Below are 26,569 nucleotides of genomic sequence, written 5' to 3'. Positions count from 1 at the left end.
CTCTCTTCTTGTTCTTTTTGGGTTCCTCTCTTCTTGCTCCAATCCTTGCTCCTCCTCCTCCTCTTCAGACCTTTTGTAACTAACCTCTTCATCTCTTCTTCCTTCAAACCTTCCCCATATTTTTGAGCACACTAGTGGAGCCCGACTCAATGAGTCCCACTCATGCTTGGTGTAGACCTATGTGACAATCTCTTCGGTAATCGATTCGTGTGTGGATGGACAACCTAGTCCCATCCGTGGTGGAGGTAGTTTAGTCCTTTGGCAACATCGGTGAGGACTTGACAACATTGTTGCCAACATGTAGTCGTAGACGAGCACAAGTCGCCCTTAGAGCACCAACCTCGCATTTGGACGAGATTCTTGTGTTGAAGCCTTCCCATACTTGAGATCTCTACCATGAATTCTCTGTGGCTTTGTTTGCCAGCATGGTAGGGAAGATGAAGGTGAAATGAGAGTTTTGGTTGATTTCTAGAAGACGAACAGGGAAGGCCAATGTTGAAAGGATTTGAGGCTTATCTTGTAGGGACATTGGGGTATATTAATAATTGACCTTTTGATGATATTTTGGGATACAATTAGTAAATCGTGGGGTTCAAATAACGCTCATCTTTATAAATGAAAGGTGTGATCATACACTGAAATCAAGAAACATGATTAAAATTAATATTTATTCATAAAAAAGAAACTTTCAATCCTCAACAATCAACATATCTATACTTAGGATAATTCCTCTGTGGGACTCTCACATAAGGAGTGATATAATTTGATCATTGAAAGAGTTTATCAAGTCCAACTCCATAAATGTTCAAATATTCCAACATTAAACCCAACATTGAAAATTGTTTCAATATGCACATTGAGATAAATTTTCAATTACTTAAAAGGTCAAGTTCTTGATGTGACATAGAAATTCAATATAAAAAATATGTCCGAATAATAAAAAATCTGTTGGAGAAATTTCAAATTTGATTTGATTTTTCAATTGGAACGTGAACATTGAGCAAGTAATTTCCATAACTATCAAACCTAGTATGCTGCCGACGGAGAGGGAATTGTGTCCATGGTGGGGCCTCTCTAAAATTATTAAAAAGACAAAGAAAAAAGCGATAAAGCAGGCCCATTTTACACACTTTTAAACGAGAAGCACGCGTGGTATTGATGATTGCTTGACTGCCGTCTTGGAAAAATGCTTTTTGAAGAAAAGTGTCTGTGTGGCTCTAATTACAGCTATTAAGCTAATTAGAGTGTGATTCTCAATAATCACAGCATAATTAATGTGAAGCTTTAGAACTTTAAAACCAAAAGCAACAAACACAGCAGCCTGCATCCATGTTTTCCAGTTGGTGCTTAGTTCTGCTGTTAGAGAGGCCTGGCCCAGGAGATCAAACCTTCAAGCCCACGGAGGCCTGTACAGACTACAGACCATCAATGCGTGGCCCTAAGATGGTCCATTAAGGCATGGGCTTGGCTCATCAATGAGGCCCTAAAGGACCCGAGAACAACTCGGCACAGGTGGAAATCGGGCTCTATTTTTAAGCCCAGTTTATGAAAACATCTTTAGCAGAGTGGCAAAACTCATGTCCGCTCATCATGACCAAATTTGTCTAACCCAGATTATATCAAGTTTGGACATAAATTATGTATCTAAAATTTACGTTTAAATACAAAATTTTGTTCGGTTTAAAATCGGGTACAGGTCTAGGTCCAAACATCGAAACCTTGTCCGATTTACTTGTCTTGACCCTAACCTGGATTATTATTGTCCGATTTACTTGTTCGGATTTAAACCAACTAGGGTTTGATCAATTAAGGGATGGGAGGGCCTCCAATTTTGGCTTGAATTCGCTCTCAAACTCATGTTAAATCATGAATTTTTTTTTAAATAACATATTCGAGTTTAGGAGTTAGGAATTAGTGTTTAAAGTTTAGAGTTTCAGGTTTAGGATTTAGAATTTAGAGTTTAGGGTTTAATTTTAAATTTTTTGAGTTTTGAGTGTAGAGTTCATAGTTTAGAATTAAGTATTTAGTGTTTTTTTTTTCAAAATCTACTATATTATAAAGTTATGAACACCAAAATACTCAATAATACATTTTAATTCATGATTTTAATTGAGAATTGGAGCAAGAATTGAAGCTCCCCATCCCATCAATTGAATACATATGAAATTTAATATAGGTTAAGATCTAAACATGTGAATATTTCCTAAACACGTGTCATTGTTTGATCCGAAACAAAGTTGGAACCGATTTTTTTTCATCCCTAATCTTTAGGCTTAGATTGGCAACAAACCCCACTCTCTTAAGTCATAGGACGCGCCAATAATACAACAATCTTATTTATAAACGGTCCACACTCCCATTTCTCGCGAGTCCCAACGTAACCCAAGGACAAGAAAACCAAACTTTATTGAGAAACAAACGAAGAAGTCATTGGAAAATGAGAGAGATTCTCCATATCCAGGGCGGACAATGTGGCAACCAGATCGGTGCCAAGTTCTGGGAGGTGATCTGCGACGAGCACGGCATTGATCATATCGGAAAGTATTGTGGAGACTCCGATCTCCAGCTCGAGCGTATCAATGTGTATTACAACGAGGCCAGCGGTGGCCGTTACGTGCCCCGTGCTGTCCTTATGGATCTCGAGCCTGGCACCATGGATTCTGTCAGATCCGGTCCCTATGGGCAGATCTTCAGGCCCGACAATTTCGTCTTCGGCCAGTCCGGGGCTGGGAATAACTGGGCCAAGGGTCATTATACCGAAGGGGCGGAGCTCATTGATTCTGTGCTCGATGTCGTGAGGAAAGAAGCCGAGAATTGTGACTGTTTGCAGGGTAGTTTGAGAATTTTCGGCTTTCTATTGTTTGTTTTGTTTAGATTTGGGTTTGCTTCTGCTGGATCTTTCAGTAATTTGAGCTGGTTAACAATTATTTTCCGGAGTTTGGTTGTCTTTGATATGATCTTGTATTCTCGTTTATGATCTGAATTTGACATTTGTTGAATGGTGCTCTTTAGTCTTTTTGTGCATGCAAATTTTGTCCTCTTGAAGTATTCTTATTCTTTAGGAGCCTACATGCAACTTATTTATGACTTCAGTTTTTTTCAGTTATTGGTCAATGGTCATACGGAAATGAGTTATGTTCTCATTTTGAGTTTTATTTAATCGTCTGTGCAAATAATTGGTTATTTTGATTGTTGTGGTTTAGGATCTTGATGTTTCCTGTACCACAGAATTTTAAGCATTGATTCTAGGATATTCTTCTGTGTATTTTCGTCGAAGGTTTGAACTTCTTGTTGCTCAATTGCATTCTTAGTTACTTTTTTAGCATCTTTTATCTTGGTTTTCTAGATCATTGAACATATTACTTGGCGAATATGTTGTAGCTTATAGGATTCACAACAGACAATGAATTTCTCTGTTTTCTATTCAATGGAGTATAATGTTTCATTTTCTTTTGTAAAATTTGTTTCTGCAATTGAAAATTCGTTTTTGATTTTATTTCTAATTGGTACATCGCTAAGACCGTTTGCAGTTTTTTTTGGGAACTTTCTTTCAACTTATTGGCATACGCATCTTTGTTCCCATTAGTTACCACTTTCTCTTGAAAAATGTGTGTAGGATTTCAAGTTTGTCATTCTTTGGGTGGAGGCACTGGCTCTGGCATGGGAACTCTTCTTATATCCAAGATCAGGGAGGAGTATCCAGATCGCATGATGCTGACCTTTTCTGTTTTTCCTTCTCCTAAGGTATCTGACACAGTTGTTGAGCCATACAATGCTACACTTTCTGTGCATCAGCTAGTTGAGAATGCTGATGAATGTATGGTTCTGGACAACGAGGCTCTATATGACATTTGCTTCCGCACACTCAAGCTTGCCACCCCTTCATGTAAGTTCTTTGTTCTAAATGATGGCTTTGTAGATTCAAAGTTTTGAAAGAAATTTTATCTTAAGAGTAAAGTACGACCCTTTTTCTTGAATACCCGTATTTGCCCTCTTATTTGGTGTACAAGGACTAATTACATGCTTTTCTTTAAAAAAATGGTTCTCTTAGTCATTACTGTTTGTGATTTGAAAACTGGGTTACTTGTGTCTCTCTTACTTACGAAAAAAAAAATACTCGTGTCTATTTACTTAAATGGTGGTTTTATCTCAAAGGGGTAGTCATGTTCTATTTATTGTCCACAAATACATACTCACATACCATAATCTTTTCTCCCACACTAATAACGAAGGAAACAATGTTTTTCCCCTTAACTTATATACCTAGATATGCCTAGCCTTACAAAAACCAAAAAAGTTCACTTGATATTGAAAAAAGAGCTAGGTACTGTTGATAGAGATTGCCATATGGATTTAAAAAGTTGTCGGACTTACCAATATACCACTCTCTTGTCTATATTGTCTCAGTTGGTGATCTTAACCACCTCATCTCTGCCACAATGAGTGGCGTCACATGCTGTCTCCGTTTCCCTGGGCAGCTGAACTCAGACCTTAGGAAGCTTGCTGTTAATCTTATCCCATTCCCTCGCCTTCACTTCTTCATGGTTGGGTTTGCACCATTGACATCAAGGGGTTCACAGCAGTACCGTGCCCTCACCGTGCCTGAGCTAACTCAGCAGATGTGGGATGCAAAGAACATGATGTGTGCTGCTGACCCTCGTCATGGCCGCTACCTGACTGCCTCAGCCATGTTCCGTGGAAAGATGAGTACTAAAGAGGTTGATGAACAAATGATTAATGTTCAGAACAAGAACTCTTCATACTTTGTTGAATGGATTCCAAATAATGTCAAATCCAGTGTTTGTGATAGCCCACCAAAGGGCTTGAAGATGGCCTCAACTTTTATTGGCAATTCAACTTCAATTCAGGAGATGTTTAGGCGAGTTAGTGAGCAGTTCACAGCAATGTTTAGGCGCAAGGCTTTCTTGCACTGGTACACTGGTGAGGGAATGGATGAAATGGAGTTTACTGAGGCAGAGAGCAACATGAATGATCTGGTTGCGGAGTACCAGCAATACCAGGATGCCACTGCTGATGATGAGGAGTACGAGGATGAAGAAGAGGAGGAAATTCCCGCTTGAGATGTTTTGTAGTATTCAGTTTGCCTGAAATTATCACTTAGTAGGTCTGTTTCGGAGTGATTATGTCTACTGTTGCTGACGGGTCAAATTAGATTGACATGCTAAGAAGTAAGAAGTGTATGTTTGACTGGTTCTTGTATCAGAAATGGGTTTCTGTGATGTGTTTTGCTATATATTTGAACTGATGAATGTATGTATTAATAGATGGATTATGGATATATGAATTGAAGCTAGTATTGACAGGGGTATCTACTTTCTTTTATGCTAAGAAGTACATGTTTTGTATTCTATCTATTATTCTCTTCGATTATTTAGTAGGTTTACACCGTGACCTTATGATCCCGATTACAGGCAATTCTTTATACCAAGTTTTAACAATTTAGGCAGAGAACATCAATGAATAGCTAATACATTTCTAGAATGAACTAAGGGGAATCTATAAACAGGAAGACAAAGCAACCGTTTCTTTATATTTGATATTTTGGAGGACGGAATTTAGAGTTGGCATAGCGGTCCAGTAGGCATGTTGTGTTGGAAAATTATGAGTTATCCAAAAAAAAGTACATAGATTATATGTGCCACCTAATATTGAAGTGGTCCTCTTCAAATACAGTATTGATGGAATGATTTGGTCATGAGATGAGACGTTAAATAAAGCAAGTGCATGCCGGCTTGCATTCTCTGAGGAGAGCTTACAACCGCTAGAAAACAGCGTTTCTTGATTTTCTCTGTCAGTCAAAATAATCACTAGGTCTGCATACATAAGATTAGTACATGTTTTTTTTTTTTCTCTTAATACAGGTGAAGGGGACTGCGTGCGTTCAAACATCTTTTGTCTTAGGTGCAGGCATGTAATAGATTGGGTTGACGCAGCTTTAGACCTTTGAAATGGATTTTACAAAAAACCTTGAACTTGCCGGCATTGGACCATATGTTGTGAAGAACATGTTTGATGTTTGTCCTTAATGAACTATTTACGTAGAAAATTAGAGAGTATTGTTTAATGGAAATACGAGCTTTGTCTATCTGTCATATAGTGCCGGCATGCATTCTATACAGCACAGAGTAGCCAAATCAATTATGCCGTTTATCCAGTACGCGGATGTTAATTACATAAATATTTAGGACGACTGCTCCAACATGTGTGCAGAGGCGGTTTTTTTTGATAACCGAAAATTCTCTAGTCCAACATGATCACCGGATAGTTGGGTCAATTCTAAACTCGGGCTGGATAATTGGCTTAGTTCGAAACCTGGGCCACCAACACAGTTAGCGTGGCATGACCACGGGATAGCTGGCCCGGTTTTAAAATCGGGCTACCAACTCAGCCCGTTCCACGTGGTTGACAGTTGAGACTGAGCCAAAGCTCATACAAGGGAGAACCTCTCATGGGTTTTGGTATGCAAAGAAATAACGCCGAAACAATTGGGGTGAGACTTGACCTTGCGATCTCCCACATTTGCAAGGAGTTATTATCTCTATCCCAACCAAAACTTCTTTCTTACTGCTGACTATGTCTTGTCATGTCTGCATCACTGCATGTCTCCATTCCTCTATAAAAAGGAGCCGCGTCTTCACATTTGTATCACAACACATTTCGCTCACATTCATAATCATAACTACTAAATATTGTAGAGACTAGAGAGCCTCCAAGTATCTAACAGAGAAGAATTTTCCAAATGGCTGCTCCCATTCTTCTGTTAGGTTCCTTATTAGCCATGTCTTCCTTTCTTGCCTTGGCGTATGACGTCAAACCCCTTCAGGACTTCTGCGTCGCGGATGCAAAGAGCTCAGGTCTACTTAATTTTCAATCTTGATATACACATACATACATATATGTATAACTTTACATGTTTCTGATATATTATTTGCTCCATGATATTGCAGTGACAGTGAATGGCTTAGCCTGCAAGGATCCCAAAAAGGCAAAAGCCAAGGATTTCTTCTTCAGCGGTCTTCACTTGGCAGGGAACACATCAAATGCAGTAGGGTCAATAGTTACACCAGTGAATGTAGCACAAATTCCTGGACTCAACACTCTTGGCATCTCCCTTGCCCGCATCGACTACGCACCAGGGGGAATCAATTCTCCACACACTCACCCTCGCGCCTCGGAAATCTTGACTGTCATTGAAGGCCAACTAGAAGTTGGGTTTGTCACTTCAAATCCTGATAACCGTCTTATTGCGAAGACATTGAACAAGGGCGATGTGTTCGTGTTTCCAATTGGACTAATCCATTTCCAGAGGAATGTAGGATGGGGAAATGCCGTCGCCATTGCTGGTCTTAACAGCCAAAACCCTGGTGTTATCACCATTGCAAATGCAGTGTTTGGGGCTGATCCGGAAATCAAGAGTGACATTCTTGCCAGGGCATTCCAGTTGGATAAGAACGTTATTGAATTTGCTCAATCCAAGTTCTAATTGCAGAAATTAAGGATTATGTTATGCAGCTATTGGTGCTGCATTTTTGTTTGTTTGTTTTTTTCCCCTTCCCTTGGTGTGACGGCCGATTGCCCATGTTTGTGTCCAGCATGTATTTGAGTTGTGAACTTATGATTGTTATGTTCTTGAAAACGTATTGATTTATTGTCGTTCTCCCCTTATTGCATGTGCCGAATAGGCCGAGAAAGCTTTAAGGTCATATATTGGGTATCCGTTGAAAAGTCGGATCATATGTTGGACCATAGGACAATAGTGGTTGTATGGGCCTAGTGCAGCCGCTACGCCGATCCTCCACCAACGCATTTCTAGGCTCAAGAAGAATACACCCATGGGCCTTTGGTTGAAAATCGACATATTGATTTGTAGTGTTTGGGTTGAATTTTCTAATATGGTATTTGATTTAATACTCGATCCATTTTGAAAATGACTTCTACTTGTACCTTGTATGATCTGACATAACCCAATCTAGTGTGAGGAGTATTGAGACTTTATCCCATATCAAATTAGCATAACCCAATTAACGAGCATATAATTGAACATTCAGTCACTCTCACACAACTAACTTATACGTTAAAGAGTCAATAAAGCCTTGAGATTACATATTGTGTAGGGTCATTGGACCAGATAGGACAATATTGGTTGTGTGGGTCCTAAGGTCCGATCCAGATGTTTCGGAGCCAATAACCAATTGCCACGAGCCCACGACCACAAAAGAAAAAATCGTGGCGTAAATAAAAGAATATTGATTTGTAGTTTTTTTTTAACTGACATTATTTTAAAAAATTATGAATAAGTATCTTCGCCTGGTAAATACTGTTAAAGCTACAATTTTTTGGCGGCGGTGGCCGGTGGGCATTTGGCAGTTGGCACTACTTACACAAAGCGGTGTCGAGTACTTAACGTGTCTCTGTCTTGATGCGATTAGTGTCTCATGGTTGCTGAAAATCTGGATACTTCATCCCTTCCCTCTATTAAGAAGCATACCTTAATCTTCTCCATCGTTGATGGCAAATCGTGCGTACTCGTGTAAACATGAAGGTATACTTCTTCCTTCTTTAGCTATATCGACTGTTGTGTATTGCTTCGAATTTGATGATGCAATGACTGTAGGCGATATTCGAGTGTTCTATTAGGGCAAGTTGATTCGGAAACTATTTCGTTGTCAGTTATTATATTGCCTAATACATGGAACTGCTTCGAGAATTCCACGACCTAAATCAAAGTTGTAGGTTTGATTTTTTCTGATTAGCCGCAAAGGACTCGTTTGTATAAGACACATTATTATGATGAAGGAACAAAATTCTTTAATCGTTCTTGTTTTTCAGATGTTTGTGTCTGTTGGTTGCTGGCTTGTTTGCCAACATGAAGTTTTGAGGTAGATAATTGCTACTTTTCAAACTTGTAATTTTTCATTTCAAAGATAGAAGCTGTGCATGTGAGTAAAAAGCTCGGTGGAAATACTCGACAGTTTTTGTTACATTTTGGGCTGAGTTCATTCAGTTTCTTCGTGTCCTTGCACTAGTCCAGCACTTGTATTTGCATTAATGCTTGTGTATTTATTTTTGGGTGAACATGGATCTTTCTGTAGGTCTTAGAGACTTAGACTCTTTCTGTTGCAGGAGGCCCTTCTTGAAAATTTCATGGAAGTCTTTCATCACTAGGGGTTCTATATTTGAATGAGGATCCAGGAAAACTTCCGATTGGCTTTCAGTTGCTTTGTTGGAGTAGAGCTTGTTTAAAATTTTCTTTGTGTGTTTGGAGACCCACTGCTTTAACAAAAGTAATGGAAGTCCATATTAATCTTTGATTGGGACACTACTTATGATGCATGTCTACCAGGTTAGCTGATAACCCATATCAGCCAATGTCAAGTGCATAGTTGCTGAGGGGAGTGATTGCAAGTAGTATCCTATTATAGCGGGAAACTTTTACAGGAAAGCTAACATTCCTAAAAAAAACCTTGCATGTGTAGCTGCGGACAAATTCCAATGCTTTGTTCTATGAATCTATGTGATAAGATTTTTTAATGTTTTTGCTGTTGAACTTCCTTCTTGGCCTTAGGGTACAAGATTTTAATCTTACTTCTTTAGGGTGCAAGACTTTGTCCCACAGGGAGGTTGATACATGAGATTAAGGTATGCCTTTTGTCAAGTTACTTTTTTTTTGTTTGTTTCTGGAGTCCATATTTTAGTTGGTGGTTAACAGGTTATTTATGCTATTATATATTTTTGGGGGGTCTGCGGTAGTTTTGAATCCTAATGTGGCCTAAATGTCCATAGGTCCTCAAAACTAAAGGAGATGTGAAGTGAATCTTTAACACAAACATCTTATCTACCTTCAAACCCATAATTTCTATTAAAACAAAAGAGTTGTATTTCACTTTAAAAATTTCTGTATCGACTTCTGATCATTCTTTCCTACCAAGGTGACTTGAGAAGTAGTATGATTTCAAAACAGCTTCAGACAGTTGTCAACTCTGAAGGACAGGTGAAAACATTAAAAAATCAACATGATACTGCATTATTTGTACTTGATGGATCAGAAATGCATCATTTGAAATTTAACAACAGAAACTGCCCTTTTTTCCGAACTTCCAACCTGTATGGAGATTAGGGGCATGTTCAACTTTTGTATTGAAATGTGAAATATTAAAGATTTGGGTCTATACAATATACCTCTTTGGTTACTGAGGTAATATTTAGTTTTGCAACGTCTTTATTTCTTCTTATTGTTGTGAACTTTTTTGTCAAGAATATATTATTCTTTTGATTAGATTGTTTTCTTTTTACTAGAGGAAGAAACCAAATCCAGAAGATGATGTGGAGTTACCTAAAACAAAGGTGTGCATTTTTTTCTTTCTTTTCTTTGTTACATATGAATTTAGGTACTTCAATCTGCGGGGATAGATTTGTGGCATCTTACACAGTGCTGATCTCCTTACCTTGATGGATGTCCATTGTTATTGGCTATTGGGTGTGGTTTTGAAGATGTCTGTTACATATCGTTAAGGGTGCATACATTTTGTCATTTCCTGGTCCCAACTTCAATTTGGGAGGCTTGTGTACAGGAGTTGTTTACCTTTTTACAGTATTTTTGAGATTATTATGTGCAGTTTGCTGTCCTTTGAGTAGTTTTTACCGCCTTCTATTTGTTCCCTATCAATGGGAAGAAAGGGGTGCACCACTGGTTGCTTCCTCACCACCCTCTCCTCAAGGCAGGGAGTTAAAATCCACCATCCATTTTGAACAATCCCAAAAAGAAAGTTCTTCAGGGAAAAGGTCATAGTAGAATCCACATAATTTGGGTGATTCATGAGCACTCGCCTTTTATCTTCAAGATGTATCACCTGATTTTATGCAGTTAACAGTTTCAATGGTCTGATTATGGTGGTGCTGTCTGTATTATAAACAACTTTGGTCTCACCGACATCATCCGAAATTTATTTTATATGATTTAAAGTAATGGATTTTTTCCTTCTATGTGCAAGATAACTTCACTACTAGTATAAGATTGAATATTGATTATGGTTGAATCAATTCAATTGCAGGATTTGCAGCATAAGGAGTATAGCGCGGAAGAAGACTTTCAGGAAGATGATTCAACTGATGTTAAGGTAATTACAAACAGGCCTCTCCTTTTGTTTGTAATGAGAGTTATTCAATTGCCAATATATATGGCTTTGCCGCTTAATCAATTTTGCTTCTAGGTATCTGTATAGCTTACTTGAGAGTGTAATTGACTTAAATAGGGCGTCCTAGTATCATGATAGTAATCCTCACTTGTTAGTACTCGTATGAATGGATCACAAGTATTAGCGTGTTCCGATTACTCGTTGAAGAAAATCTTTGAGCTTACATAGAAAATGTTATTGTGTTATCTGACTGAGCAAATGTTTTATAAACAACACGCTTTACCAATACAGAACCTGACATGGTACTGTGGTCCGAAACCTTAAAAATAGATATATATGTAATGATATGTACTTAACGTATCCATATCAGATGATGCCAATGTTTGCGTGTGAGGACTTGACTGTCACTTTTGGATCTAGATATTCATGGTACATAATTACAGGAGGAAGCTGGAGATGACCTGCCTGAAGAAGATGATGAAGACAAAGAGGGTGAAAATGAAGAGCTTTTAAATCTACGTGTCAGCCATGGTTTCTATCTGGTTGAAGGAAAAATGGGCCATAAGATGGAAGATTATATAGTGGCAGAAAATAGGGAAATCAATGGTCATGAGTTAGGGCTATATGCAATATTTGATGGCCACTCGGGTCGTAAAGTAGTGGAATACCTGCAATCCAATCTATTTGATAACATACTGGCTGAGGTATGCACAATGTGTTGAATTCAACCCCTTCTCATTTTTGGTTTTCAGTGATCTCTCCTTATTGAAAGTTTTTGTTGTGCACATGTCTACATGATTAGCCCACTTTCTGGACCAACCCAGAAACTGCAATTAAAAGGGCATATAGAGAAACAGATTATGAGATTTTGGACAAGATAGTTGGTTCAAGGGGAGGTTCAGCAGCAGTCACAGGAATATTAATTGACAGACAAAAGCTGATTGTGCCTAATGTTGGTGACTCTCGAGCAGTGCTGTGTACTGAAGGTGTAGCAAAACGACTATCAGTGGATCATGATCCTGAGAAGGAGAAAAAAGTTGTAGAAAGCAGAGGAGGCTTTGTTACCCAGATGCCAGGTAATTTTATAAAACATGCCAATTATTTTTCATACTATGCATCGTGTTATCAGATTGTCTAAATGGGAAACTTATCGACAAATTTGATAGGTCACTTCTCATGTCTTTTCCTCTTTGTAGGTTAGTAAAGTGACAAGTTTTGTGTCATTATCTCTTTCTTTTTATCTTTTACTTTGAACTTCCTCATGGAACAAGTAAATTTTCGTTGTAGTGGTATGAGTGACAATAGGTAATCATCTGTACTGAACTCAGGAAATGTTCCACGTGTGGATGGTCGGCTAGCAATGACAAGGTCATTTGGAGATGAAAGTCTAAAGGACCACATTATTTCAAAACCAGATATAAAGATTACAACTATTGATACAAATGCAGAATTTATGATTTTGGCTAGCGATGGCATGTGGAAGGTGAGTCTATGTGTCTTTATCAATGTATAGAACTTCTCTAAGCATTTAACATTTTTGTGTGGACAAACCTGTGCTCTTTTGCTTCTCCGCTTACCTTTTGCATAATACCCGTAATTAAAGAATTCATGACAAGAGGGAATGCTTTACCAACTTTGAGGTTTGTCTCTGAAGCTCTACTACTGGTTAGGTTTGGGTTACAAATAAGAATTGCAGGAGAAGTTGTAAAATCAAACTCATTGAGTCATTTATCTTACATTGAGATCATTAGAGAGTAGGGCCGTGGAGTGTAAGAGGCTATTTTAATTTGTACCCATTTATGGGAACATTGAAGACACCAAAGAATTGACTATCAACAGCATAAGCTGCTTCTAAATTGAAATGCTGTAGACTGAAGCTACATAACAGTAGTAGTATTATTTGCAGAAGAGAAAGTACCCAAACAAAAAGGAGAGATCATGACTTTTCCTTGTCTCCTCTCTGCATAGAGAAATGTAATGTCCAGGAATTGGCTTGCACCTACTAACCTAAGATTAGATGAATTGTTTGCCTTGATGCATGATTCTTTCATATGTTACACTGCCTTGCTCACTTATGGTCCATGCAGGTGATGTCAGACCAGGAGGTTTGTGATTGTGTTGGACAGTTCAATGATGCTCAAGAAGCTTCAGAGGAGTTGATCAAAGAGGCCTTATCAAGGGGAAGTCTTGATGACATCTCATGCATGGTGGTGATGTTTCACTGAATACCGGTTTTTGTATTAAGTAGTTTTCATTTGCTTTCATGCGTCACTTTGCTGTACTGCTTAGACATCATCTTTAATTTCAATGGTTTCCCTTTTTTGATTTTTTTTTAGGAAATTTTTTTTACTTTCAATGGTTTTCCTTCTTTTGATTCTTGCTAAGGAAAAAAAAAAATAGTTAGATTTGCCTAATAAAATAATAATTATAAAATTATTTTCATGATACAGATCTCAATTGTTGGTATATCAGTTATCTTGGACATTTGTGGGCTTTGATAACCGGGATACTAGCCGTTGGGATCCTAAAGGATCATAACTCTTTACAAAAAGAAACAACAAACGAGGCCACTAATGGGCCTTAAAAAAATCCCTGTAGGATTTGGAAAAGGGCCCTTTGGAGGGTTGCGTTCAATTTATTTAAAGCCGAAACATGAAGCCCGGCCTCTCTTTCCGGCCCAATCAGACAGCCGTGCCCAGTCCATCTCTCCAAACATTGAAGGACCGTTACGCCACATCGTTCTTCTCCTTCTCTACCTCTCTGAGTTTGGCTCTAACTCTGGTCTTCTTCCTCTCACAACAGCTATATCTCATGAATCAGACAGCCTCCACTTTGGAGATCCAGAGTCGAACGTAGTTTGGATCACGTGGAAAGAACGAAGAAGACTCAATTCCATTCAGATACTTCAAATGTTCCGTCTCTTCTTCTTTTAGATCTATGTTTTCAGAAATTCAAACAACAAACTGTTGCTCGATTTCTTGATCCCTAAATCTGCAGGGTTTTGTACATATTCAGTTCAATCTGGAAGATAACGCGATTGTTTCTAGTGAATTTTAAGAAGTGATGGTTTGGCGATCGTGAGCATGGATCTGCAACCTTCCCCATCTCAATCGGGAAGGTCGTCCACCGACTCTCTTGGCAATGTCAAGAATGGCCTAGACCGTACAAATTCTTCATCCTTGGCAAAATCGATATCCGATGCGGGCGGCCATAGTCTTTCCTCCATCCTTAATAACCCTCACAGTGGCAAGTCAGGTGTCTACGCCTCCGACGCCTGGGTTGGCTGGTGGTCTTCCTCCTCTTCTTCCGTTGCTGCCCCTGAATTCTTGCCGCTACTATCCACCAAGGCGGCTTCCGACGTCTCCAGATCAGATTTTCATCAATATTTGTCCTCCGTCTCAGAGCAATACAGCCGCTTCGAAGACATCCGTAACCATTCGAGCAAGGAGAGTCTTGATTTGGATGGCATCGGTGGTCAGGGTGAAGCGCTGGTAGCATGCCTGCGCGAGGTGCCAGCTCTCTACTTCAAGGAGGATTTTGCATTGGAAGATGGTGGCACCTTTCGAGCGGCCTGCCCCTTCTCCAACGTATCTGACAACCTGGTGCTGCAGGAGAAGCTCTCGCATTATCTTGACGTGGTGGAGCTCCATTTGGTGAAGGAGATTTCTCTTCGGTCAAATTACTTCTTCGAGGCACAGGGACAGCTGCAGGACTTGAATGTGAAGATTGTGGAAGGGTGTAATCAAATTCAAGAGTTGAAAAAGACCATAAGCCTTCTGGATGAGGATCTAGTGGACTCGGCAAGGCAAATTCAGGAATTGAACGTGACAAGGAGTAATTTGTTGGCTCTGCAGCAAAAATTAAGGCTTATTTTATATGTTAACCAGGCAGTCTCGGCTCTAAAATTGGTATAAATCTTTGTCTTCTTTGTACTTCAATGAGAATTCTTAGGCAGTGTAAATAGTATCCGGCTATGCGCTTGGATATTGGGAAGGCTTAAAACAAGTCAGATGGTTTGGTAACTACTTGGTTAAAACCCTTTGATATGACCTGAAGAGTCTCAAAGGAATTTAAAGCCATAAGCATGTTTTTTAAACACTTGGCCAATGTATTGTGATAGGAAAGTGAAGTTTAGCATCTTTAGATCTTTAGCTATGCTGTCCTTTTCTTTTCCATTTCCCCGGCAGTAATTAATGGCAGTACTGGTTGTGATTTTCCTGAGATTATACTTAGCGAGGGACATAACTGTTCAATTGGGATGGATGGCAGAACCCAAATATTAAAGGAAAGGACGCTCATTTTTATTTGGATTTGAGAATATCAGCAATCAACTGATAATGGTGTTGTAAATATATAACTTTGCCCATATTTTGCAAAGCAGAGCTAAGTCAGAAATTTAGTGATAGAACCTTCTTGATGGCTGGGTTCATTTATTCCCACTCTTGATTGCGTGCTCTAGTTGTTTTAGATAGGAAGAACACTGGTTTTCTATGGGCTTGTTTGCTTCAGATTTTTCTCATTCATGGCCTGCATTATATTATTAGTGGCATCAGAGATTTACAACAAGTGGATGTAGAGAATATATTGAAGTTTTGAGACCAGTTTTTTCTAACTTTAATCTGTTATCCAATCACATATGGTTAAATTTTGTTTATGGCTTGAAACAGAAGCTGATATATTGTTCTGTCATGCAGCTTGTTGCCTCCGCAGATTGTGCTGGAGCTCTGGATGTAACTGATGATTTGCAAAATCTATTGGTATTTTCTTATCCACTGATGAAGTCACCTGCATGTGTCTATGGTTTCTTGTTATTCTTCCTTTTAAAAATTTTTTTTAGATCCTTAAAATATAGGGTTGCCTTTTTTTAGTGTAAACAGACCTGACGACCTGCAATTGATGACATTGACTTCTTGTTCATAGGATGGAGATGAGCTCAGTGGGCTGCATTGCTTTCGCCACCTTCGAGATCTTGTAGCAACTTCTATCGATGCTATAAACAGGTTTCTTTTTTAATTATTTTTCCATATGATGATATTTTTAGGTGAAATCTTTTGTTATTCATTGTTTTCCATGGAGATCCTGTATCGTGGATATTTAAGGAATAGTTTTGTTACGGTAAACAATAATTGGTTGAAGGATAAATTTTTTAAGTTTCTAAGTTAGAAATTTAATAGGACGGCATTGTTTAATATGATTTCCAATTCTTTTTGTCTGTATCAGTAATCAGTATATATTTGTCACTTAAAAAATATCTTTTAGCAAGTGGGTTCTTTGATTGCAACTGCTTCTTTCACTGTTTCACATGTAGTTTGTTTGGGTTTTATTTGTTGTGATGATAATTATGTGAGAACTTGCGATGTTTTGTTATAATTTTCTGAAGAATAACTAAAGGAGTTGGTGGTCTTGTTTGGTCGTGGTTTAGAATTTGATTTATGGTACTGTGTTAAATGAAAGGTTATTAGGTGGGAATAACAGACTAGAAGAAATGCCGCATGAAACAGTTGGCTTGTTAAAAGACATTATGGAATTGTAATTGTCCTAGTGGACTGCAGTCTGCAGCAAGAATTTTGTTAAAGCTAGTATCATCAATTTGTGGAATAAATGTGAAACTATGTTTCCATATCGCCTAAGCTGGGCTATGGTGGATTCCTAACAGCAGCATATTTAAACAGAGTCCAGCAGTTAGTAGCTGACTAGCCGTTCTCTTCTATTTCTTAACCGATTTGAAGTGATTGTGGATCTGTGAATAGTCGGTTGCTTCTATTTTATTGACATCAGTAATGGTTATTCTTTTCATTGTAAAAGAAACTTCATTTTACCACTCTATGATTCTATCATAACTTATTAAATTTTCTTGTAGTATCCTTTCAGCAGAATTTATGCGCACTTCAATACACGATGTTGGGGATACAGATGGGGTTATTTTATCGAAAACAAAAGCTGGGGCTATCATTCCCATGAATGGCAAAGATGAAGAGGTAATCATAATCACATTTGTAAGCTTTAGGCCTTTAAATCTGGGGTTTTCCGTATTAATGCTAGCATGTGTGGTCAAGTGAAAATCTTGTTGCCTGTTGGAATCATACAAATTAATTTGCCCATCATATGCTATAGTGGCTTTTCTTGAAAGGGTTGTATCTTTCCAAGAAGAGAAACAATTTATGGGTTTTTCTATTGTAATATATCTTATTTGAAGGAAAATTCATGGCATCCTTGTTAATTTTTTGGAAGCTTCAGAATATTGTTTTACATTATGCATTGCTGAATGCTTTTGCTAAAAGATATGTCATCAACCGTGGTGCTACACAAGCCTTCATGTTGGAGCATTTTCACTAACCAGAAGATCTTGAACCTCCTAAGCTTTCAAGCAAACATCCTCAAGTTATCTTAAAATCGTAATTTTAAAAAATCAAGTGTGGATTTCGATTTTTTGCAGATATCCAATGAAAAATAATATTGGATTTCCTTAGATATGCGAAATCAGGTTAACTCACAAGCAATTATTAACTCAAAAGATGCTTGTCTCTCTTAGGGCCTTTATGTCTCTCAACGTTGAAAATTATATCTTTTATCTCCAAGAGTTGCTGTGTCAAGCACATATAAGATACTCAATATTATCTTTTGAATGTACCTTGTGCCTCATTGCTTGTGTTTTCATGTTATCAGTTTGAATTGGATGAGGATGAAACCTCTAATTTCCGAGACCGTCTTCTCCCACTCATCATTGGCCTTCTTAGAACAGTAAGTGATTATGCAGTTTTTATATGTTTTCTAAAAGAAGAAATTCATAGTATTTTTTGCATATAAAGTTGAATTTGACACATTAGAGTAGACTATCTAATTTGCTGCCTGGGTTGAAGACAAGATCAAAACTTGAAATTTTACTGGTCAAGTCGTGAAAAGAGAGAAACTTGTAAATCCCATACTTTGGGTATCTTTTGGTTGATTTGAAAAGAGAGGAATAGAAAGACTTTTGAAGAGGTAGAAACTAAATGAGGTTACACGTGGTAATTCTTTCTCTCTCGCTCTTGTACAAATTCTTCTTAAGAAGTTCACATGTTAAATTTATCTTTAATGAGGTTAGGGATATAAGGAAGACAAGCGGTAACTGTTGGTTTAAGTTCATCCGTTCTTTGAATCAGTATGCAAGGTACGTAAATTTCTCATTATGGTTGCTTTCAGGCTAAGCTCCCATCTGTGTTGAGGATATATCGAGATACACTTACTGCTGATATGAAAACTGCTATAAAGAATGCGGTTGCAGAGTTGCTTCCCATTCTTGTTGCTCGATCCCTGGGCCTGGAGTCAGCTTTTATTCCCGGAGAGCGAACAGGGGACACTACAGATGGTAAGAAGTCTCTGATGTTCTCTCATATGCATCTCAATACTTCTCTCATATGTATCTCAATATTCAAGATCTGTTAATTATTTAACTGTCAATCTATCAAAATTTCTGTTGTACCTCTTTTGTACTGTGTAACATTTTATTCTTTTTGCTACGTTTCTTCCAATTTTTTGAAATTTACATGGTGACTCAGGTGGAGGCTCATCCCTTGCGAGCAAGTTGAGGAGCCTATCATCTGAAAGCTTTGTTCAACTTTTGGGTGCTATTTTCAAGATTGTACGGGTAATGTATACTTGACTAATGTCTTACAGATCGTTGTGCTTTGAAGTTTTTACTTAAACTTAGTCCATACATGCATGATGAAGATAATCCATGTCTTACGTAGAATATTGATCTATAATTAGGGATGCCAATTTTCATAACATGAAAATGCCAACACTTGAAAACCATGAACAAACTTTTTCGCTTCATATCTTTCACTTGACAACCCTGGATTCAGAATGGAATTCTGCAGATCTCATTGAGAAATCATATGGGGCAACATTCTAGGTTTTTACCAACTTTCGTGAATTTGGAGGATTTTTAACTTCCATGAATGCAAATTCATTATGTTGATTTTGATTAAGAGTGGAACTATTGATATTAAAGTCTTTAATGTGAGGAAGCTCTTGGCAAATAGGTTGCTGGAGAGTTTTCACGAGATTGTTACTCCAACTCAAATGCTTTTGATAATTTGATCCTCATGGAGATTCTTTAAAAAAAAGAAAATAAGACATGCCATGTTACTGTGGTATGTCTCCTGAAGAGATTATATTATCGCCTTCCCAATTCTTATCCAAGTAACTTTACAACAAAAACTGCATCAGAATTCCTCATTAACTAACATATCGGTGGGATGGGATGGGAGAGCCCTGTGACAAAAAGAAATTTGAAACTCTTCACCTTGCTTTGCTTCTGGACGCCTATATTCCGACTTCTTGATGATCATAAATATGATCTGATATTTTGCTTGTATGAACTTCTTGCCCTGCAGTAAATATGATATAATTTATGTTCTTTTAGTGAATGCAGGCACATTTAGTGCGTGCTGCTGAAGTGAAAAGATCCATTGAGTGGATTATGTCCAACCTTGATGATCATTATGCTGCGGATTCTGTCACTGCTGCTATTGCACTTGGTTCTGTTGCTGCAGAAACATTGCAAGATACCGTTGGCTTATCAGTGTCAGTTCTCCCACATTCCACTCATCGAAATGCTACCAAGGTTCCTCCACTGCAGGGGAAAACAAATGATGCAGCAAATCCATCAAATATGTCTAGAAATTTCAGGTGGATCCCAGTCACTTATTTTTGGTAGTTTGTATGTTGTTTCCTTGGCTTGAGCTTTTACGTACAATATTAATCTCTTGGATAACTGGATCAGCTGTGTTCTAATGCAGTTTTTTGTTTTGTTTTTTTTTTTATTATAGTTCTTAGATTTATTGGAATTCAGGGGAACTGTTTGTAATTGCTCCTATGAGAGTTATTGCTACCAACATCAAGGAACAAAGATATGTTAAATGAGATTATCTTCCCTCTCCCTTCCCTGACCCCCACTCCCCATTATCCAATCCCAATAGGGAAGCCTGACTTGTAATTAGAATTTATTCTTGGAGCAGCATTACTCGTAACTTGCGTTGGTTTTGCAACTTCAGTTTATTTTTTCTAGTTTCAAGAATTTTATTGAATGTCATTTAATATTCCTTTACAGAGCAGATGTTTTGCGAGAGAACACAGAAGCTGTGTTTGCGGCATGTGATGCAGCTCATGGAAGATGGGCGAAGCTCCTTGGGGTCCGTGCTATTCTCCATCCTAAGTTGAGGATTCAGGAATTCTTAAGCATATTTAACATCACCCAAGAGTTTATAACTGCTACGGAGAAGGTACTCATCCATCTTCCTCTCTTACCATTCCAAGTGCCGGTACTGTTTGTGATTGGGACTCTATTTAAAACCAATATAAACAGATAGGTGGAAGATTGGGATATAGCATTCGTGGAACACTGCAGTCACAGGCCAAAGCGTTTGTTGATTTCCAACATGAATCACGGGTTAGCTTTGTCCATGTTCCTTTTACGAAGTTACTATGGGACCTTTGTATTCCTTCAAAACACTCATTTCCTTGTTGGCATTTCCACCATGTAGATGACAAAAATTAGGGCAGTGCTGGACCAAGAGACATGGGCTGAAGTAGATGTGCCTGACGAATTTCAGGCTATGATTAATTCACTATTGTGTTCTGAAGAGCTAATTTCTGGGAATTTTGATGCTACTGAAGCTAATTTGACAGCAAACTGCAGTGAAGTACCCACAAGTAATGATGGTTCACTCATTTCAGATACTGACCCACTGAATACCCCACAGCAAAAGGAAAGAACTGGTTCTAAAATGTCCCTGGAAGATAATGCAGTTGTGAAATCCTCTCCTGTGGGTGTGACAGTCGGAAGAAATAAAGCTGATGCTGTGACATCCTTGGGTCCAAATACGAATAATAACTTAAAAGAGCGTGGAAAATCTGCTTCTCAGACCCTTTTTTACGGAGGAGCTAGTTATCACATGGTAAACTGGTCAGTTATCTTGTTTAACAATATTTTTGTATCTTATTTTGTTCCTTCTTCCCTCTGTTTTTGTCAGTGCATCTGTATTATCTTTTGAAGCTATATGCCATGTATTATTGATACATTTTCCATTCTTGTAACTGGCACCGACTCTAATCACTAATTCCTATTTTATACATTTCACAGTCAGATATCTGTATCATAGTCACATTCATCTCATTTATGATTTATCGACTATCTTTTCATTCTTATTTCTTTTCATTGTTTTTACTGTGCTTTTTTTTTTGTAACTTTTTTTAGTCGTCGTGGAAAATTGTTGCTAGAAAGCTGTTTGAAACAGTATTTTTCTTTTTTTCTTCCAGCGGCTTAATATTACTGAAGATGTTGGCGGAGTACATTGATATGAATAATTTTCTGCCAACGCTGTCTTCTGAAATTGTTCATCGTGTTGTGGAGATTTTGAAATTCTTCAACACGAGGACTTGCCAACTTGTTCTTGGTGCTGGTGCTATGCAGGTATGGTATTAGTATTGTTCTAGTCTATATAGGCAATATAGGCATTTCCTTACACATTGACACAATAAGGATTCAGCAACTGAAAATTATGCTATTGATTGCATAGAGACAAACTATTTTTGTTCATGCATACTCACATTTCGATGACAATTTTGCTCAATAGATTCTGGAGTTGATTTTTGGATTCTCTCTCTCTCTCGGCGTGTATTTTTTTTTGGTTTGCTTGTATGTTTTTTTCTTAACTGGTCTTCCACTGCAAATATTTTCCCCCAGTTATATGGTTTTTGTTTATAATTTATGTATCTCAATAATTTCTCTCGGATATTATTGGGCAAGTTAGTCGTTCTGGCTCTTAGTTCATACATGTGGTGTTGCAGGTGTCTGGTTTGAAGTCCATTACTGCTAAACACCTGGCCCTTGCTAGTCAGGCAATCAGTTTTACATATGCCATTATTCCTGGTAGGTGGTGATAATCTAATAATAAAATTATTGCTACTGTTCTAATACGAGGTGCTGGCATGGCATATTGTTTTGCATGAATACTTTCCATTTTCACTAGAAGTCATGAGCTTTTTTCTACCATCCAAGGAAACATGAAGAACTTTTTTTTATGCTGCTTCTTGTATTTTTGGTAATTTGTTGTCATTATCATGTGGAATCTTACATTCGTTAAGGCTAAGGATGTGTAAATAAGCTGTGTCTCTTGGTAGAAGGAAAACATACCCTATGTCTGCCTTGTCACCCTTCTTCTCATGGCTGGGTACAGGTGCAATAAAAGAAGTATGGCTCAGTGTCAAAAGGATCTCATTAGCTCTATGATGTTTAGGAAAGGTTGATATAGTCAGTCTTACCCCTTATTAGCCTCCTTTGGTTCTTTTAACCTGGGCGAGGCGCTAGGGACAGCCTGAGATATACATAGGCGAATTTTTGGAGCCCATAATGGAAGATCTGGAATTGTCATGGATCCTTATCTATAGTCCTAACATTTAACTGACATATTAAAAAAGCGAGTCTAGCACACCTGGCAGTTGAGTAGTTTGTTTTAATTGGTATAGCATGCATATCCTATTCTTTTTCATTCAACCAGTTACCATTCTTTGAGCTTTTATTCTTGCTGTGTCCTTGCTCCGCAGTCTTGATATATTCTTCTGCATATTATATGCCGTTTATGAGGCAAATAAACTTTAAAGAAGAAAGAAGAAACTGTTGTTTCCATGCCCAGCTTATTAAACGCAAGCTAATTTGACTATGAGCTTCCACTCAATTCGTGGTTAAATTAAAACCAGGTTCATTTAATAATAAATTATCTTCGGAAAATTTATTCTGTACCAAGTAACCGAATTTCTTATTATGCTAGGTGGTGGTGAATTTCTTTTTGCTTCACCTTCTTGGTAGCCTTCAATAAAGTTCTTTTGCATCAAAAAAGTGTTTTCACAAAAAGTGATATTTCAATACCCACTTCAGCTTGCTTGTGAGCATATGACTCAAGTTTGACTTGTTTAGTAAGGCAGTTTAGGCACGAGTCGTGAGCTTGGTCTTATTACCTTGCAGGCTGACCCGAATCTAAGCAGTTGTCTTTCCCATATATTTAAAACAAATTATGGCCTACTCTCATACATCAGTTAATTATTTTCTTTTTAAAATAGAAAGCAATTTTTTTCGATCACGTCATTAAATAAGAATAATAATAGTAAATGGTAATAATTAATACTTGAATGTGACATGGTGATTTGTCTTTGGCTTAAGAAATCAGGCGAGTTCTTTTTCTTAAAGTACCTGAGATGAGAAGGGCATTATTACTGTCCGAGATTGATAGAGTAGCACAGGTATGTGACCTTCCTAAAAGTTGTATCCTCTGATAAGATTTTATATTCCTTTCGCTTATTTATGCCCATCCCTGTTTTCTTAAAAAATTAGGATTACAAGGTTCACCGTGATGAAATACATACAAAGCTTGTTCAAATAATGAGAGAAAGAATGCTGTTTCATGCACGTGGGCTGCCTAAAGTTGTTGAGACCTGGAACAGACCTGAAGATGCTGACTCCCAGCCCAGTGAGTTTGCTCGAGCTCTAACAAAAGTAAGACATTGAATTTGTTAAACTTCGTGCCTTCATTCTTTCATGTTTTAGAGAAAAAAAAATTCATCTATATAAACAACACAGAATTCTTTCAGAACATCAAATAAACTATCCATCCATCTTTGGAAAATCTGTGGAGCAGTATTTAAACCAAATGGCATGACTTCCCAATTCCCATTAGTTTACAGGACTAGATCAAATGGTATCTTTTTCCAATATGCTATTATTGTTTAAGTCGCTATTTCTTCCTTCACTTTTTATATTTGAAAATTTTCTTAGTATTCCTATGATCACTTGCTCGTTAGTTTGGTTGGGAAGAGACAACGGTCTTCAATGGGAAAGAAACTGAATTGGATAAATTCATGGATAACTATGGCCCAGGTTTTGGTTGTCAAGGGATTGCATCGTTTTTAGAAATTCTGAGATTTTATATGATTGGTCTTTCCATTCTTTATTTTCTTTCTCTGCATCTGTTGTAATTTGTACTAATTGGTCTTTCCTTGCTTTATGTTCTTTCTCTGTATCGGTTGTAATTTTTACCTTCCTTGTTGGGTTTCACTCTCTTAGTGCCCTCTTAATGATATTACTTTGTCCAAAAAATTTTTTTTTTTTTTTTTGACAGTCAGCAGGGCATAATTTTGTTAAATTTTGCTGTAGGAAGTTGGTTATCTTCAACGTATCCTATCACGAAATTTACATGAGTCAGATGTTCAAGCTATTTTCAGGTGAGGTTTATTTCTAGTTGGATAAATAAAATTTCTTATGACTGCTATTTCTGTGACTTCTAACATTTAGTTTATATAATTATATTGTACTAGAATATAAATTGTTAATAAAGAAGAATAGAATCATACGGATGTGCATCCGAAATTGGAGCATAATGTGGAAAAGTGATGCTATGTGCCTTTCCACCCCCCCAAACTCTAATTCCTGAAAGTTTTTTTTTTTGGATGAGGGGTCTTGAAACCCTTGCCTTCATTGAATGGCAGGGTTTAATAGTTTTAATGGTCAGTATGTAACAATTCAATGTGGTTTCATTTGTTATGGGTGAAGTCAACTGGAAAATTAATTGTATATGGCGTTATGGATCCGATGAACATTTGTTAACCTTGTGTATCAACCATATGATGAGAGTGTTTCTCTCTCATGCGAGTCATTGATCAAATTGCTGGCCTAATGATGTTTAGGGGAGATGCACATGAGGACCTTTTTTGTGCTTTTGCAGGCAAGTGGTTATAATATTCCATTCACAAATTTCAGAAGCATTCTCACGATTTGAGATCAATACTCCGCAAGCGAAGGATAGGTAGTTTTTATTAATTTATTTGTAGATTTGTAGAATCCCTTGTTAATAATGTTTTTGAGAAGTAATTTTAGAACTTAATGACTTTTTCTTCTTGTTTCTATATATGTCAGGCTGCATCGGGATATTAAACACATCCTTGGATGCATTCGGTCATTACCCTCAGATAATTTAACTCCCTCCGGTACCCCTAACTGGGGGCAACTAGATGAATTTTTTGTTAAAAATTTTGGATCTGAAGCTGGTTGATAATTCCTAATGCAAAGTCGTGAGTTTATGGTTTCTTTCTTTGAAGACTGTAACCTGATTTTGAGGGAACTCTTGGAGATGTCAGATCCAGTCTCAGTGTACAACACTTTCGTTGTAGAAGATAATTCAGGTATTAAAGTAAGGCATAGTTATCGTTCTGTAATTTTATGCTTATTAATATGCTTCATGGATTTTTTTTTAATATTCACTGATGGTGATGGAATGTGGACTGACAAAAATGAAACTAAAGTTGCATATTTGACTGCTCATATGAAAGTTTAAGCTGCTAACATCATCTATAATTGAAGTAGTCCGGTGTCATGAAGTATATTAACATCATATAAATCTTTGCTGCATTGAGTTGTGCAAAAGCGATGCACTATTTTCATACCTTCCGGTGCTCAAAAAATTATTTTCTTTTACTTTCTGGGTAGTAGGGGTAGGTTCGAGAATGCAAATCTTAAATGTGGAAAGTGCAAATTTCAACTCTGATTCTGATTCGACCCAAGATTCTGAACTTTTCATGAAGTTTGGATTAAGACTTTATAACATACAGAGTATGAGATACTAGAAAAACGGAAAGGGGGAGGTCTCTGTGACAGCATTGTAGTTTGAGAAGTTCTGTTTATTTGACTGATTTTTTCCGACACTTGAAGCTATTTCTCCTTTGATCTTTCATACTCTAATTTAGATACATCACTTCTCATATTCTTGAATTTTATTTTTTTGTCCTTAAACTCTTGACGTCAGATGATCTTTTGTGACTTGCTAACGGAATGGAAATTTTCCAGGTGCTTTGATTGTTAGGTGGAAAGGAAGATAACGACTATTGGATTATTTTTTTGCGGCATGAAGCATGAATTTTGTTGTGATTACAGAGTGTGTACAATTCTCAGTTGTTTAAAATAGTAAACAAGAAAATAGCTTCACATCTCCTCCTTCATGGGAAGAGACAGAGTCAAATCAATCTCCTTAACTGGTGATACTCTCTAGTTTGTTTTATCCAGTTTTTATGATTGTGAATTACATAATGCCCACATAATTGTATCTTGCAATCAATGACAACACCAATTTCTTTTATCTTTTTCATTCACTTACTTGAGTTTATAGTCTGGGTGTTTTGACTTTTAATGCTGATTTTATTTTATTCTAAAGTGGCCTTTTTTTTATTATATAGTCCATATATATATCCATATCCATATTGTATATATATTTAATGAAAAGATCCTTTTAAAATATGTTGAATCAATTTTCTAGTTTCAGACATTCTGAATTAAAAAAAGAATTATTTGAAGTTGGAAAAGTGGACTGTAAATCAGTGCTTTT

At 37.4% G+C, this 26,569-nt stretch overlaps 4 protein-coding genes across 6 annotated transcripts; all 4 read left to right on the top strand.

Annotated features, from left to right (window-relative positions):
- Positions 1 to 2,357: 2,357 nt before the first annotated feature.
- Positions 2,358 to 5,329, top strand: LOC119988725 (tubulin beta chain-like). Its single transcript, XM_038833878.1, has 3 exons — positions 2,358 to 2,831; positions 3,617 to 3,886; positions 4,408 to 5,329. Exons 1-3 carry the CDS (start codon positions 2,438 to 2,440, stop codon positions 5,079 to 5,081), a joined length of 1,338 nt encoding a protein of 445 aa, XP_038689806.1. The 5' UTR covers positions 2,358 to 2,437; the 3' UTR covers positions 5,082 to 5,329.
- Positions 5,330 to 6,760: 1,431 nt separating this feature from the next.
- Positions 6,761 to 7,504, top strand: LOC119988727 (putative germin-like protein 2-1). The gene is made up of 2 exons (XM_038833882.1): positions 6,761 to 6,875; positions 6,969 to 7,504. Exons 1-2 carry the CDS (start codon positions 6,761 to 6,763, stop codon positions 7,502 to 7,504), a joined length of 651 nt encoding a protein of 216 aa, XP_038689810.1.
- An 811-nt stretch (positions 7,505 to 8,315) lies between these two features.
- On the top strand, positions 8,316 to 13,481 carry LOC119988726 (probable protein phosphatase 2C 58). Of its 3 annotated transcripts, XM_038833879.1 has the most exons (9): positions 8,316 to 8,563; positions 9,616 to 9,660; positions 10,318 to 10,365; positions 11,073 to 11,138; positions 11,600 to 11,860; positions 11,959 to 12,232; positions 12,323 to 12,352; positions 12,485 to 12,639; positions 13,244 to 13,481. In XM_038833879.1, exons 1-9 carry the CDS (start codon positions 8,558 to 8,560, stop codon positions 13,379 to 13,381), a joined length of 1,023 nt encoding a protein of 340 aa, XP_038689807.1. In that variant the 5' UTR covers positions 8,316 to 8,557; the 3' UTR covers positions 13,382 to 13,481. The 3 variants fall into 3 exon arrangements, with proteins under 3 accessions (XP_038689807.1, XP_038689809.1, XP_038689808.1); XM_038833881.1 differs by lacking the exon at positions 9,616 to 9,660; XM_038833880.1 differs by lacking the exon at positions 12,323 to 12,352 and having other exon boundaries at positions 8,320 to 8,563.
- A 406-nt stretch (positions 13,482 to 13,887) lies between these two features.
- LOC119988985 (vacuolar protein sorting-associated protein 54, chloroplastic-like) lies at positions 13,888 to 26,350 on the top strand. The gene is made up of 19 exons (XM_038834261.1): positions 13,888 to 15,064; positions 15,851 to 15,913; positions 16,077 to 16,156; positions 17,017 to 17,134; positions 17,823 to 17,897; positions 18,339 to 18,504; positions 18,695 to 18,783; positions 19,573 to 19,829; positions 20,251 to 20,422; positions 20,506 to 20,589; positions 20,684 to 21,105; positions 21,459 to 21,612; positions 21,990 to 22,071; positions 23,359 to 23,438; positions 23,530 to 23,691; positions 24,349 to 24,416; positions 24,917 to 24,997; positions 25,108 to 25,373; positions 26,035 to 26,350. The coding sequence occupies exons 1-18, from the start codon at positions 14,240 to 14,242 to the stop codon at positions 25,241 to 25,243; spliced, it is 3,114 nt and encodes a 1,037-aa protein (XP_038690189.1). The 5' UTR covers positions 13,888 to 14,239; the 3' UTR covers positions 25,244 to 25,373; positions 26,035 to 26,350.
- The last annotated feature ends 219 nt before the right edge of the window (positions 26,351 to 26,569 follow it).

Source organism: Tripterygium wilfordii, chromosome 21 (assembly GCF_013401445.1).
Source record: "Tripterygium wilfordii isolate XIE 37 chromosome 21, ASM1340144v1, whole genome shotgun sequence".
Taxonomy (NCBI): domain Eukaryota; kingdom Viridiplantae; phylum Streptophyta; class Magnoliopsida; order Celastrales; family Celastraceae; genus Tripterygium; species Tripterygium wilfordii.
The sequence above is the reverse complement of the archived record's forward strand: the minus strand, read 5'-3'. Positions and strand labels throughout refer to the sequence as shown.